Source organism: Papilio xuthus, unplaced genomic scaffold (assembly GCF_000836235.2).
Source record: "Papilio xuthus unplaced genomic scaffold, Pxut_1.1 DF826938.1, whole genome shotgun sequence".
NCBI classification, from domain to species: Eukaryota; Metazoa; Arthropoda; class Insecta; order Lepidoptera; family Papilionidae; genus Papilio; species Papilio xuthus.
In genome coordinates, this window is record NW_013531711.1 from 2552275 (window position 1) to 2567206 (window position 14932).

Consider the following 14932-nt stretch of genomic DNA (forward strand, 5'->3'; position numbering starts at 1 on the left):
CCGTTTATAAATTTGTAAATCCATAATCTTTCTCGGAAATAGAGCAAAGAAAATTACTTATATAATTCATATTACTTTTTACGACATCCAAGATACAATGAAATTCAAGGACCTAGCACGAGTGCTTGCGACACAAGGCTCCGTAACGCCTTTGAGAAAATTTTACTAATATTATAAATGCGTATGTTTGGATGGATGAATGTTTGTTTGAAGGTATCTACAAAACGGCTGCATGGAACTCTCTTAATTTTTTTACATATGTAGAACATATTCTGGAAGAACACATAGGCTACTCATTAAGTTTTTTTTATTCCGCGCAGACGGAGTCGCAGGCTAAAACTAGTAAGATCATAATTCGTATGAGATTTGTACAATGTATTATACTTTACACCTGGAAGGTGCGCTGTACTTTTAATACAAATGTCGATGATATTACGAAAATGTTCTCACGAATATTCGTACTAGCCCCTCAGTATTGCGAAATATGGTTCAAATAAATATGACTTAAAGTACATAAATTAAATATAGACAAAAATATAAATAGAGTAAATAATAAAATTCAACAACATTTGTTTATTCTTAATTTTATGTCATTAACCTTACAAACTACACTTATAAATCAATATCACCAGTCCACCAGAAAACTAAACTGTTCTCCGCTTCATCTGAATATTTCATATCAGTGATACATTGATCCTGATCCATTTCTATTTCATCAATTTTTTCATCAAGAGTAACAGCCAGTGGGTCTTTGAAGTGATATTGTCCTGAACCAGTGGCTAATATTGGTCGACTAGGATGTATCGACAGGCTGTTACAACAATCTTTGTGTAATGGAAACTGAAAAAATGACATTATAATCATTATACAGTACATATGTATATTTAAAAGTAAAGAAAGAAACTAATACATATATAAGCGACAAAATTAATTAATTTACGGTCGTCGAAACTTTAAAAAAGAAGCCTATAATATGCATGCATGCTTCAGCTACCTTCCCGTCAATGTCCGGTCGAAATCTGTTAAGCCATGTCGGAGATTACCCGAAACAAAAGCCCTTGCCGGCAGACAGACAAACGGACAGACAGATAAAAATTAAAAAAAAAAATTGTTTGTTATCAACAACATTAACAATATAACAAGTGTATGATAAACCATGTTTTTTTATATCACATATGCCAATTTATAAATATGTATGGATAGACATTTGTATATTTTAAGTAACGTATATATATACTTACAGTATATGACACATTATATTTATCTTCGTCTGTGACATCTAAACTTGAATGCCAATTAACTTTATTAGCGTCCCACACTTTGACCAAACCATCAGTTCCACCAGAGACTAAATATTTGCCACAAGGTGATATATCAAAGTAAACTCTTTGGTTTGTATCCACTGCTCTACTTAATACGTTAAGTGGTGTACGACAATATCTTATATCCCATACTAAAAGTCTATGATCCTTCCGAGCTCCGGACACCAATCTTATACCATCAGGTGCAAACTTCACATGGGTTACTCCTCCTAAAATTGGTTTCTACAAATTTATAAACATGTTTGTATTCAGAAACAAAATCCAATTAAATAGCTGGCTAATTCAGGCTAATATAGTTATTGTTGCGATTAAAAATGTATGACCGATTAAAACACAAAAATAAACATTTTTATCAATAATTAGCTGTGGTAATGTAAAATAATTAGCAATACTAGAAACAACTAAAGCATAAAAATGCTTATTACAACTAAGTCTTTAAAAATAAAAAATAAATTCTTTAGTGTAGATTTCTAATGCAGTGATAGTTGTATTGACTAGACATTTTAAATTAGTTCTAAAGCGGCTCAAAAGTTTACATTAAGGTAAACAGTTGAGCTACAGATCAATTCAGTTGAATTGACAGTTAACAGCTCAATATGCTATACTATAACTATAAGAACCAATGAGTAGCAGATTCACCAATGTAGCGCTCGTAGTTCATGGTCCTTAATGAAAAAAACGCGCTCTACATCTCATACTGTCCAATGACCTGCAGCTTGTAGTTCGAAACTCAAATCATAACTCTATGTAGGTACAAATTGATCAGAGCTGAGAGGCAGTTTGTTACTCTGCTACACAGATACAAACAGTGTACTGATTTGCTGGTCATCAATTTTAATTGAGTCACCCTTGAATACTATTGAAACATATTGTCATCTTTAAGATTTCAAGTCAAACAGTGGAAATATACATTTAGATATTTGTAAATTAATAGAATACTAAAAAAAATATTTACCGGTGTGTCCATACATTTTTCCTATACTTTTATAATTGCCCATTTCATTTACACTGAAAAGGCTTATTGTTGTATTCCAAGAGCCAATAGCTAGGAGACTGCCACTCATAGCAAAACATGATGCGGGGGAATTAATTTTATGTTCCGCATAATCTCTGCCAGGTCTGTAAACAATAAAAAAATTCTATCTGATAGTGTATTCAAAAAGAAAATAATTGCCATCTTATCTCATACAAAGTCCAAATTTCCACAAAGATATCAGAACTTTGTTGCAAATTCACAAAACAACTGCCAACACAGTATGCATACATGTGCATAAACAACAAAATAATATAAATTAAAGAAATCGCAAGCATGAGGCACAATTTTTAAGAAAAAATTATCGCAAATAACACCAGCTTTATACCATCAGTCACAAAACTGAAGGAACATGTGGAAAAATTTTGTAATAATCAGTCAAGCTGTACCAGAGGAGTATAATAACTAACATTGTGACATGAGAATTTTAAGTATAGGTTTTTTTTTGCTTTATAGAATAAGAAAATTTTATCTACAAAATTTACCTTTCTACATCAAAAGTTCGGAGAACCTTTTTATATCCACCTATGATTCTATTTCCTTCATTATTAAATGTCACTGATATTGCTGGTTCCATTTCATCAACAGCATTAAATCCTCTATATGAGCATCTTAAGGAGCCATCAAAAGCATCCCACATCTGAATAGGGGCATTCTGTCTTGTTGTTATCCAACTGAAAGGAGCAGAGATTGAAAATGAGTTTGTCATTAGATTGGTACATATCCTTGTGAGCAAATAAAGGTAATAAAATATAGTTAAAATATAAATGTAATTTCAATTTGAAAACATTATTCTATTTAAATACTCACCAACATGATTCTGGAATAGTACTATTCATTCCAGGGTACCAACAAAAGTCATAAACCAGTCCACTTTCTTTGACATGAATAACAGGATCTAGCACATCTATCTTGCGCTTAGAATCAACAGAACCTGAGTAAAGATCTCTGGGGAGCTCCGTAACATGTACTCCATCATTATTTACAACAGACAGACAGCACGTACCATCTGGTGACCACTTACAGCCACGCAAATACGGTTGACTATCTCCCTTGCTTTTAATAGGTGGAGAGGAAGAGTAACAGAGTTCCAGTAATGTTTTACTATTAAATAATTTGGGATACTCGTATTGATGGTGCTCTTTTAAATTATATGCGACTTCGTAGTCATTGGAAGTACCATTATGCTTTTCCTGATGGTCTGAAGATACAATTTCATCTATATCCATACTAAGTGTAGAAAATTATATAAAATTTTAATATTAATCAAAATAAATTCCCAATTTCATAAACAATTTTTAAATTTGGCGATCTGTCAATGTCAATTTTTTTCTTCTCAGTCTCGTTGAAGTCAAAGAATACGTTAACAAATGTATATAATAGTCCCATATCTTCAAATATTTTTTAATTATTGATTTGAATTAAATTATTATTTTATGTCTGCAGTATTTTCAAAGAAAATTGATAAACATTTTAAATAAATAAAGAATAAATGAAAACTTAATTTCTCAAAAAATAACACCATAGTTCTGAAAGAAAAACAATACTCAGCTGTCAAAATGATTGATTTGCAATTTTAATCACTTGACTTGACATTTCGTTTTCTTTTCACAACAGAAAAGACGTGATACTTGGAGAATAACTCAAATTAATTAATAAGCTAATTTATTCAAGTAGAGTCGTGAAGTATTGAACCAAATTTTATTTGTATTTAACTTCTATTTTTTCCTGTCCAGTCAGTCTACTTTCTAAAGTATTGTAAGAGTGGTACAATGATATTTACTACAAGAATATTTTGTAAATACATTTAATGTAATTTTGTTTTTATACCTTGCAGACATATGCCTAAAAGATATTATTTTCTGTATTTATAGATGCGGATTAAATTATTTGAACGCGGGATAAAACTTGCTACTGGGAATTTGAAGAAAATGATGTCTTTCCCTGATTCTCCCGCGAAAGCTTCGTTATGCTGCGAAGAGAATCAAGAAGGTGCTCCCCCTACGTATGCCATGTATGAAGCTCTGAAGGATTCTTGCCAAAATAACGCAACATACTTTCAACCTGATGATAGTGAAAATGGTCAGAGATTGTACCAAGGTTTCATGACTTTAATTGATCATATAGATACAGTATGGCCACTTGTTGATCATGTTAGAAAGGTAAGCCTAATTCGCTATATAATTAGAGTCTAAGCTTCATTGGGTTTATTTGGAAAAAAAAAATAATGTTTAATCATCAGATAATTATGTTGTTTTTATTGCTACACCATGTCATGTCATTACATTAGATGAGCAAATACAGTAAACCATTGCCATATGTTTTACTCCACAACATGTGGATAACATTAGATTAATTTATATTCGATCTTTGACCCCACTTTATAGCTATTATGCAAATCTACATCTTAAAACCCACTTACTATAACTTAGACTTAGGCAAAACTTAAAGCTTTAGAAGTATTTATGTGAAGGACTCAAGAGAAGTGAGATATCACCCTACCAAATAGAAGTCCATAAAATTTGCTTCCCCTCTAGGTTGGTGTGAGTTTCTTTGTTATTTTTTTTCTATTAAAATTTTTGTTTTAGGTGGCACCATTTTATGATTTTGATGCAAAGTCCCCAGGCAATGGATATCGAAGTTTTGTATCGGTTGTGGACTCTTGTGTTCTTCATGGACTGAAGCTTAGCAGACAAGTTGGCGCAGGAAGGGATGCACTCCTTTTTCGGAAGGGATATTTTGTAAAGTAAGTCTTTTTAATGTCCAGATTAGTGAAGAGTGGTATTATGAGCATGTGACCTGACACAAGATCAACATAAATGTATGCATAGATTTTTGAATGTGGATGAGATAAGAGAAGTGTGCTAATACCATGCCAAATGGCAGTCCGTAATCCCAGCCTACCCCTCTAGGTTATAGGTTTAAATTGCATTGTTAATGCTTTAAATTTCTGTTAAGAATACACTGTAGTGTTATTTTTTTTTTAATGTCTATTTTATATAAATGGGCTGCCCATAAATCATTTTCAGTTCATAATTGTAATAAGATTTGTTTTAAATGCAATCTGAATTTGTTTATAAATTTGGACTAAGTATTAAGATTATAAAGCGTCGGTGGCACTTGACTTGCAATCTGCTAGTCCTGGGTTCGAATCCCGCCATGTACCAATGTGTTTTTCGATTTCCGTTTTACATATGTACATTTATCCGACATTCTTACGGTGAAGGAAAACATCGTGATGCAACCTGCACATATCTGAGAAGAAATTCAAAGATATGTGTGAAGTCAACCAACCCGCACTTGGCCAGTGCTTATGGCCTAGTCATCCTTAACTTAGGGTAGAGCTCCGAGCTCCTCGGTGGGGACATATAGTGATCTGATGATGATTAAGATTATGCATTATATAAAATGTACTCACAAAGATGATGGGTTTAAAAGGTTAATTAATAATTTGCTGTTAATTTCATTGTCTACATATGAATTTTAATAATTTCATATGCAGATAATTATAAGTTATTACAACAAAGGGTCATTATTCATTTAACATGTGTTTCTTCGCAATTACATTTCATAACAAACTTGTTGATTGCAGTAAGCATGGCCAATTAATGATAACATGCAATTTTGTAATTGTATGACTAATAGTACATTGTTTATATTTTAAGATAAGTATTTACTTAATTTAAGATTAGTTTTCTTAAAGTATATTAGCATTTTAGTGTTTTCCTTGTGATTAAGCATATCTATTTATCAATAGAATTATTGTTTAGAAGGTACGAGTACAATTTTCATGAACTTACTGCATTCTATTCTTTTAGTTATTATAATTTGTTTATGTTATTTGTAGCATTTTAACTCAGAGATTTTAAAATTATTTTTTTTATTTATAAGAGGCATAACTAAAAGTATTGACCAATTTTAATAATTTTTTTAGAGAATGGCGATTTTTATAAGACGTTTTTTATGTAAATATTTTCGATGATTGAATCGGATCAACTTGTTTGAAACCATACTTTTTGATAAAACAATAACTTTTACTAAAAGACTGAGTACTGAGTTTGCCCTCTTCTCTTATAAAAAAAGTAGTTTCGTTTATTTCCGTATATTATAAATAGTTTCCATCGTAATTACATCCGCATCATTTATTTTAATATTCTATAACCTTTGTTTAGGCTCTATCATTGTTATCTATATTTTTTGTCAATATTAGTTGGATATTTCGTAATAGCGGGCCGATTTGAATACTGACTTGAAACCGTGATAAAATTGAACCAATGCCAGAATCAATGGAATGTCAAATAGATTTAATTGTGTCGAAACATGTTTTTTTGTTTTCTTTAATTGCTGATAAACGAGTGTAGTTGTAGTATTTGTACTGCGACCGATGAATCTTGAGACTTGAATTTTAATTTCAGTCCGGTTTTCAGTACCTTGCTACTGTTGACGTATTGTAAAAATTTCTCAAATAGGTTTAGTTATAATAAAATACGTTCACTTATTTTTAAATTATTTATTGCGTTTAAAATGACCTTTACATTGTCTGTGAATTATGATAATTTAAACACCAACTTATAAATAGCGTACGTTGTAATAATGACCGGAAGTCTACAATACTCAAGGTTTTAACAACGTTAAAAAATGTTATTTTTTACTTAATTTTTAAAATTGTAATTTGGTTGTTGCTGTATTTATAATCTTATACTGTTCGCTCTTCAGACGTCGTTGAAAAGACTATGTAAATTTCTTACTATTAATTTTACAAATACTTACTCATTTGGTTAGGTGGCCTACAGGTCTATTTCCACCTCGAGCAGCTGTCATTATTATAATAGTCGGGACTGCCCCAGTGAAAATGATCACTAGCCTTCATACGAAGGCGGCTAGAATCGCGCTAGCCGAATAGTGTAAATAGGGGCTTAGTTCAAATTTTCCATCCGCTTCGATGCTGACCGCTGACGTAAGATCGGACAATTGGAATAACAAGTAAAACATTGGCACTCGACGGACGAATAAAGATCACTATTGTAGTTAAGCTATAATATACGTATCGGTAATAGACCATCACCCTGCCAAAACTGAGTACGAAAATTGTTTCAATAAACGTACTTAAAACTTTTATTAGTTCCTGGCGACACTGTTCTATATTTGAATTTTTGATAGCCAAAATATATTGGAAAAACATATATAGGCTATTTATAAGAGTAATTGTGGGTTTCTGAGTCCAAATCACTGTTTTAAACATTTGTTTTATACAGACATTTTGATCTCGGAAACCGACAATAAAGCGTGTAGCAAATAAGAGTTTTTTCTTCTATTTAGTATTAAGAGTATAATCAGCCAGATTTTTAGGTATTTTTTCCATCTATTATACTACTATTTGTTTTGTCTAGAGAGATCGAGTCATGCGGCCAGTTGTTAGCGTCTCTAGGCACATGTCTACATCACCTACAGACGTTACTGTCATGGGCGCCCCCTGGCGACCTGTTCCCCACAGAGCAACATTCGCCAGAGGAACTGTTTTCACAAGCTGATACTATCAACCAGTATTGTTTCTATGGGAGATGTCTTGGTTTTCAGGTATATTTAGATGAAGTATTATAAGGTCCACACTTTGTCTCCTTGTATTTAGGTGCTATCGCTTGTCTGCATATGTCGACTCGCCCTAGCTAATACTATAAATTGTGCTCTACTCAGTAAACTGTGTTCACTATAACACAATTTCGCTGTATTCAGAGTATCGTGCAAAATTGCGATCTACAATAAAGTTTGGATTGCACTTTAGTATAGGGTTGGACGTATAACTAATGACTATGTACTTTCCCTTAGTTCACGCCGTCGATGCGGGGCATACTAAAGGGCATTTCAATCTGCATGGCGGGCTTTTCCGAGGCGTACTACAGCCACGGCAACTTGATCAGCTCAGTGTGGACCGGAGGACAGTACCTCATAGACCCTGAGATGAGAGCGCGTAGGATTGTCAACATATCACAATCCGCTAGTGTCGAATTCTGCAAGGCATTTTGGTTTCTTGCGGAAAGTGGTAAGTTAGAATTTACCGAATGAAGCTATAGCCTTAACAGTGGTTGATGCCAGCAACAACACTATCCGGTGCAATACCATGACCAACAGAATACAGGCTGATGCCAGACTCATTTCTTGGAATGATTTGACGGAAAAGGGAACGCATAGGAAGGGGAAATTTCATTCTGCGAATCCCCTTCTCTGTCTGAATCAATATTGGCTCAAACTATTTCAGAAATAATGAAGCGAGTGCCCAGCCTGATGTCATCAACCGTGGCCGTCAACAAACTGATAACGATCCCTCCGGAGCCTTTGGTAGTGAGTGCGGAGAGTGGGCAGAGCACGGTGACACCCCCCACAGTTCACATCGGTCTCCAGAATCTTAACGTCAGACTGATCAGTGTCAATAAGAGAGCTGGCATGGTGAGTCATATTTTACATAGATTTAATATTCTTTTACTAATCCGAAATCGTACGAACAACGCTAGGCTCCGAAGCGACTTTAAAATGAACCTTAAGTCATTGTCCGGTCCCGACGGACGATCTCCATTGGCCAAAAAAATCGCGATCTATTGAACTCTCGCTTATTTAGGAGAAAATAGAAGAAAAACGTGTGTATGAGAAAATAGTTTTTATTAATCTTTTCAAATTTCTTGCTGGCCTAGTTTTCTGGGCTCTGCGCAGTGCCTTCCGAAATTGTGTTCTGTGCGTAGTAGTGCGTAGTTAAGAGCCGCTATGATATCTGAAAACTATTATACATAATGTTTCAAAATAATTTCTATCATTACGTTAGATCAGTGGTTCCCAAACTTATTTTGTCTACTGCCCACTTTGAGAATAAATATTTTTTTAGCGCCCCCATATTTTCACATTTAAAAACCACTATAACTTCAAATTAAATTAATTAATTATTGTGACCTATATATGTATATTAACGGAGAATTCTAAACGAAACTTTTACTATTACCTGCAACTTGAGACCTGCAGCGCCCACAAGGGGGCGTTATCGCCCACTTTGGGAAAGACCGCGTTAGATGATTCTGCCTCTGCTATAGTGTTACTGAAAAGGCTGAAAAGGAGTACTTTATTGATAAACCCAAAACAGCTTATCCCTATTTTACAACTATTTTTTTTTGCTGGATATCTAACCTTTGCTGCACCAATATACGTCATGCTACAGTTATTATGGTATTCAGACAGGTGAAGGTGCATCATCCTTACCACCGGCTGAGGGAGTTCTCTTCCACTGTCATGGTGGTGGGTTTGTGGCTCAGAGCTCCAAGTCTCATGAGACGTATTTGCGAGAGTGGGCTGCCAAGTTGAATGTGCCCATACTCTCGGTAGACTACAGCCTGGCCCCACAGGCGCCCTTCCCTAGGGCATTGGAGGAGGTCTTCTATGCCTACTGCTGGATGGTCAATAATTTTAAAGAAATTGGTACTACAGGTATGTTATAGCAAAGAGTCTAGTATACATTTTTAATTTGATTTGAGGTCTTGTCTGTGTGCAGTCTTACAAAATAATCTATTGAAATTTTCTATAGGCAAAGCTTGGGCAATAATTTAGTTATGAAATACGTTTATACGATTATTATTTGCATACTCAAAGGACAGGCTGATTATGATAGATAAGTTTATTGAAAATAATATGTTTTAAGTTATTTTTTTTTTAGGAAAACGTATAGTGTTCGCTGGCGATTCGGCAGGTGCGAATCTAATAGCTGGTTGTACTCTAAAGATCCTGTCAGCTGGACTCAGACCTCCAGATGGTCTGTTCATGGCCTACGCCCCTCTGCTTGTTAGTTTTATACCCAGCCCTGCTAGATTACTATGTCTGATGGACCCTTTGCTGCCTTTTGGATTCATGATGAGATGTCTTAAAGGTAAGATAAACTATAAAATCTTTAAAAAGTCGTTGACAAACTTTAATTACTATCTATTTTCATAAATGTCTCATAAATTAATTTAAATTAGTATAAAAATAAAAAGTTTTTTTTCTCAGCATATGCAAGTCCAAATACAACAGGCAGGGGCAAGTCAGATAGTCGGGGTAATAAAGAAACGACAGTATCAAATGCTACAACTCCCTTAGACAGCAATGGTTTTCTCAAAGTCAGTCCGTCACAAGGTAAGTCTCGCATTTCACACACACACGCACACTCATACACACAAACACACTCATATAATACACACAAACAAACTTAGAAAAAAATAGTTTTTTAGTTTTGTAATTTCATCTAGAATTTTTAAAATGTCCATATGTAAAAAAACTATACAAACAGTATATTAGTAACTATGATTTTTAATTCAATTTTCAATCTACTTTATGTTACTTATATTCCATTCCATATTAACACAACCTAGAAAACAAAATACGATAATAATATTTTAAAGGTAATTTAAAGTTATTGACTTTTTTCGATCTATTTAATTGTGTTTATACATTTTTTCCATCCTACAGAGGGTATAAGTGAAGGACCTTCATCATTCGAGGAGGTGTCACCGTCAGACCTGGCGGAGCTGCAGGCGCACAAGTCCGGCAGCGAGAGGAGACAGTCTTCTGACACCACCATCAGCGCCGCCTCGCTGCAGAGCGAGCACACTGCCACTGGTCACTTGACACATTTTATATCTTATTATTATTATAAATGTGAATGTTTACATACATGGATGGATGGATGGATATTTGTTTGAAGGTATTTCCAGAACGGCTTCAGAGTCTAGGTGAAATTTGACACAAATGTCTCGAAGAACACATAGACAACTTTTTTTAATTTCGCGCGAACGGAGTTGCGTGTGAGAGCTAGTTTAAAATAAATTGTACGCTGATCTTTTACTTACAGTATATTATTGTAACGTTGAAATTTTAAGACTATTTTTGTATTAACCAGGTATAACACCAACGGAGGATAAATCTCAGCAATACGTGTCGGAGTTCCTGGAGCGCTACGTGCTGGACAGTGACACAGACTCGGAAGGCAGGAGGTTCCCCATCATCAAACCTAACACCACGATACGTGAAGACTCGCACAGGTCTGCATACCTAGATGTTTGGGACCTCATTTAGCGAATGATTATGACTCATACCTTAGATTTCCAATACGGAACTCGTATGAAAAATACTGTCGTCCCTTTTATTCTTTTTGAAAAACTAAGACCACTTTTATGTACAGTCAGCTGCATAAATATGTATAAAATATATACCTATCAAAAGTAGTATACGCCTTCAGTTTTAAAAATATTTATACACGCATCCGCATGCTTTCGACCATGATTAGACGTTATTGACGAATTCATGCCTACGTATGTTTTAAAAAGAAGGCCCAAACAAGTTTCTTAAAATTTGTAAGTGTTTATGCAGCTGACTGTACAGGTTGACAGTGATATATTTTTTTAATTTACAAGGAATACATATAAACAATAGTTAAATGTATGTTTGTATGGATAATAATTTGCAGGGAATTAGAATCGGAAGCTTCTAATACATTAGTCGGAGAACCTCCTTTAGTTGACGAACAGGATGTCAAGGACAGCAAGAAGAGAATTAAAACAAGGTTAATATTTTAGCACATTCTCCGTCAATAACTTATAATATAAAAAATAACAATAAAATTCAATCACCATTGTTATCACAATAAATTATTTATAATAGAAATATACTAAATTTAAAAAAGTAGTTGCAATTGTAAAAGTTTGGGTATCAAAATAAATTTGTTTTCAGAATAAGTGAAGCGGCGACCGGTATAATGGGAGCTATGTCGTCACGACTCGCTTACATCACTGGATCTAATTCTATCAGTAGGCCTACGCAAGAAGAGTGAGTATTTATTTGTAAATAGCTGTCACCCCCGACTCTGTCCGTGCGGCATTAGAAAACATAATTAGTAACCTATGTGTTCTTCCAGACTATGTTCTACATCTTTGCCAAATTTCATCAAAATCCATTGAGCCGTTTCGGAGATACCTTCAAACAAACATTCATCCATCCAAATAAACGCATTTATAATATTACGAAGATATAATAAATTAAACCTATTTCAGATATGTATTAATATGAATTTATGAAACTTTAGGTTAGCAGTGCGCACGAACTTAGACGCATTGATAGCGCGGAGTCCGTCCGATGAGTTCATATTCTCAGTACCGCGCGACCCGCTGCTGTCACCATACTGGGCGGATGACGATCTTCTAAACAAGTTCCCGCCCGTCAGGATACTGGTATTGACTATATAAATTATCTCTATAAATGGATAGGTTATTGCTTGGACAGCTTCCAATTTGTCTGTTGATGGTACTGACAGATAATTTTGTCTATATTATTAGTTCGAATACTTATTACCGCTGTAAACACGCCAGCGCCAAAATGTTGAAAAACAAATAGGCACAAAATGTCACATATAGCCTTTCCATTAATAGAAGTCTGAAATACAAACTCTTTACTGATACAAAACAACTGGCAGTTTATAGCCAAGAAACTGGCCGGTTAGTAGGATATGAAAAAATAAGTTTTTTATTAATTTAATTTTGATTTTCAATTGTCTGGTGCTATTTTGCCTTTTTTTATTATTATAGCATTGGTACAGTTTGTCTTAAATGTTTTACAGACAGTACACTTGGATCCGTGTTTAGACGATTGTGTAATGTTCGCGAAGAAACTGAAAAGATTGGGCAATGAAGTTGGCATCGACGTACTCGAAGGTCTGCCTCACGGATTCCTTAATTTCTCACTGGTAAATTTATTTTTTACTATATATAAATAAAGTGCTATTTTTGTTATGATTTTTTTAAGATAATTATAATTGCTCCCTATTGCAGATGGCCAAAGAAGCGAATGAAGGTTCAAAACTTTGCGTCGAACGTATAAAGCAATTGCTCGATTTGGAAAACGAAGCTGGCTCATCGACCGGCGAGGAGAACTTATGAATATGTCTGTGCTGCCGACGAACGTAAGGCTTTAATGTGCTGTGCCTGTGCCTAATAAACTCTATGGACATAGTCATAGACATCTTGCGCATAGAGAAAAGTTGCTCTATGTTTATAGTATGGTGTCTTTAATTGTTTTAAATTACAGGGCTGTGTGAATACAATGCATTGACCTCTAAACATTATCGAATACAATGAGTTTGTAGTGTTTAAAATTTTTCGTCCCTATAAATATAAAATGGTTCTATAAATAATGTAACATAATGTGGCTGTAGGAATACAAAACATTTGCCTTAACCAAATTTAAAAAAAAAATAGTTATGTGCATTAACGATTTATTACAAGAAATCTGTTAGGAGAAATAGCTGTAGGGATTTTATCCAGGCCTTTATATAGTAGTTAGAGTTTATTCTGACATTGTAGAAACAAGGTATAACTTAAAAATTAGATTGAACAGAGCAAATGTAAATAAAAGATAAATATATAAAAATTTAATCCATCTTAATATGATTAGATTTGGAAATTAACTATGATTTGAAAATTATAAGCCTGGTTGTTGAAATTTAGTTCAATACCAAATGTTACCCTCTCAAAGCAACCTCAAAATCTATATAAAAATTTCTTATATACATAATTTAAAATGTTTGTTAGGAATTTATATCAAATAATTATATGACTTCAGTCGCTCTACCGCTTAATATATTTTTTATTGGAATATGGTTTTATTTTTTTTAATTTATTACTGCATATTATTATAATATTATACTGCATCATATTATGCACGGACCAGAATATTTAAGAGTTTGAATAGGAGTGTAAAGATTGATATAAAATTGTGTTCAAAGTATCCCGGAAATTACCTCCTCTATGGTTAATTTATAGGACTTTATCATCACAAAAGATATGTATATTTTCTGCTTTTAAATTTATTAAGTAATAATCTGTTCCTATGTCTAAAAAAAAGATGTTTGCCAACTTTTGTATTAACTTTTACACCAAATTCATTTCAGTGTATTTTGAATTACAATGGAATTGTATAATATTTTACTTAATAACAATTTCTGATTTTTTTATTGATATTTTGGAAAATGTTTAAATTTATAGTCTTCTTACTAATATTATAAATGCGAATGTTTAGATGGATGGATGTTTGTTTGAAGGTATCTGCTTAACGGCTCAACAGATCTCGATGAAATTTGGTTTACATATAGAACATAGTCTAGAAGAACATATAGGCTACTAGTTTTTTTTAATTCGCTAGTTATTAATAAAAAAAAGTAACAAGAAATTTGCCAAAAGTGATAAGCCTCTTTGGAATAAATTAGACTAAATTTGTATCCACTTATTTAATATTATTATGTTTAAAGGATTTCATTTGAGTATTGTTGAATTTTTATATTGTAAAAGTTATTTTTATAATTCTTTAAGTACAAATTTTAATTTATATTTAATAATTAAAAAGAATTAATTAATTTTGTAAGTATTGTTTTTTTCGTTTTTGTTCTCGTAATATTTTTATTCGATTAATTTCATTTAATTCTTTTTCATTTTCATTTTAAATATATTATATATTTATTGTACTATGATTATTTAAATTATTTGCTGTATAACGATTCATTTTACAAAAAAAAATA

The 14932-nt window shown here is 33.2% G+C and overlaps 2 protein-coding genes across 4 annotated transcripts; one reads left to right on the forward strand and one right to left on the reverse strand.

The window, feature by feature from the left end:
* Positions 1-577: 577 nt before the first annotated feature.
* On the reverse strand, positions 578-3658 carry WDR79 (Telomerase Cajal body protein 1 homolog). The gene is made up of 5 exons (XM_013317324.1): positions 3166-3658; positions 2841-3029; positions 2278-2441; positions 1242-1531; positions 578-840 (listed from the first exon to the last, which is right to left on the reverse strand). The coding sequence occupies exons 1-5, from the start codon at positions 3582-3584 to the stop codon at positions 613-615; spliced, it is 1290 nt and encodes a 429-aa protein (XP_013172778.1). The 5' UTR covers positions 3585-3658; the 3' UTR covers positions 578-612.
* Positions 3659-3960: 302 nt separating this feature from the next.
* Positions 3961-13973, forward strand: Hsl (hormone-sensitive lipase). Of its 3 annotated transcripts, none has more exons than XM_013317615.1 (16): positions 3961-4152; positions 4230-4517; positions 4944-5101; positions 7746-7932; positions 8182-8395; positions 8612-8799; positions 9573-9822; positions 10049-10258; positions 10378-10503; positions 10837-10986; positions 11267-11408; positions 11834-11929; positions 12097-12192; positions 12449-12593; positions 12980-13105; positions 13191-13973. In XM_013317615.1, the coding sequence occupies exons 2-16, from the start codon at positions 4230-4232 to the stop codon at positions 13296-13298; spliced, it is 2484 nt and encodes an 827-aa protein (XP_013173069.1). In that variant the 5' UTR covers positions 3961-4152; the 3' UTR covers positions 13299-13973. The 3 variants fall into 3 exon arrangements, with proteins under 3 accessions (XP_013173069.1, XP_013173071.1, XP_013173070.1); XM_013317617.1 differs by having other exon boundaries at positions 3961-4122; XM_013317616.1 differs by having other exon boundaries at positions 3961-4113.
* The last annotated feature ends 959 nt before the right edge of the window (positions 13974-14932 follow it).

Bases quoted from the DNA above. Each gene is read 5' to 3' on its own strand.
- WDR79 (XM_013317324.1), bottom strand. From the start codon at position 3,584: ATGGATATAGATGAAATTGTATCTTCAGACCATCAGGAAAAGCATAAT. The intron at 3,030-3,165 runs GTGAGTATTTAA...TGCTCCTTTCAG, and splicing joins ACTATTCCAGAATCATGTTG to TTGGATAACAACAAGACAGA. The intron at 841-1,241 runs GTAAGTATATAT...TCATTTTTTCAG, and splicing joins AATATAATGTGTCATATACT to TTTCCATTACACAAAGATTG.
- Hsl (XM_013317615.1), top strand. From the start codon at position 4,230: ATGCGGATTAAATTATTTGAACGCGGGATAAAACTTGCTACTGGGAAT. The intron at 8,800-9,572 runs GTGAGTCATATT...TATGGTATTCAG, and splicing joins TCAATAAGAGAGCTGGCATG to ACAGGTGAAGGTGCATCATC. The intron at 12,594-12,979 runs GTATTGACTATA...AATGTTTTACAG, and splicing joins TCCCGCCCGTCAGGATACTG to ACAGTACACTTGGATCCGTG.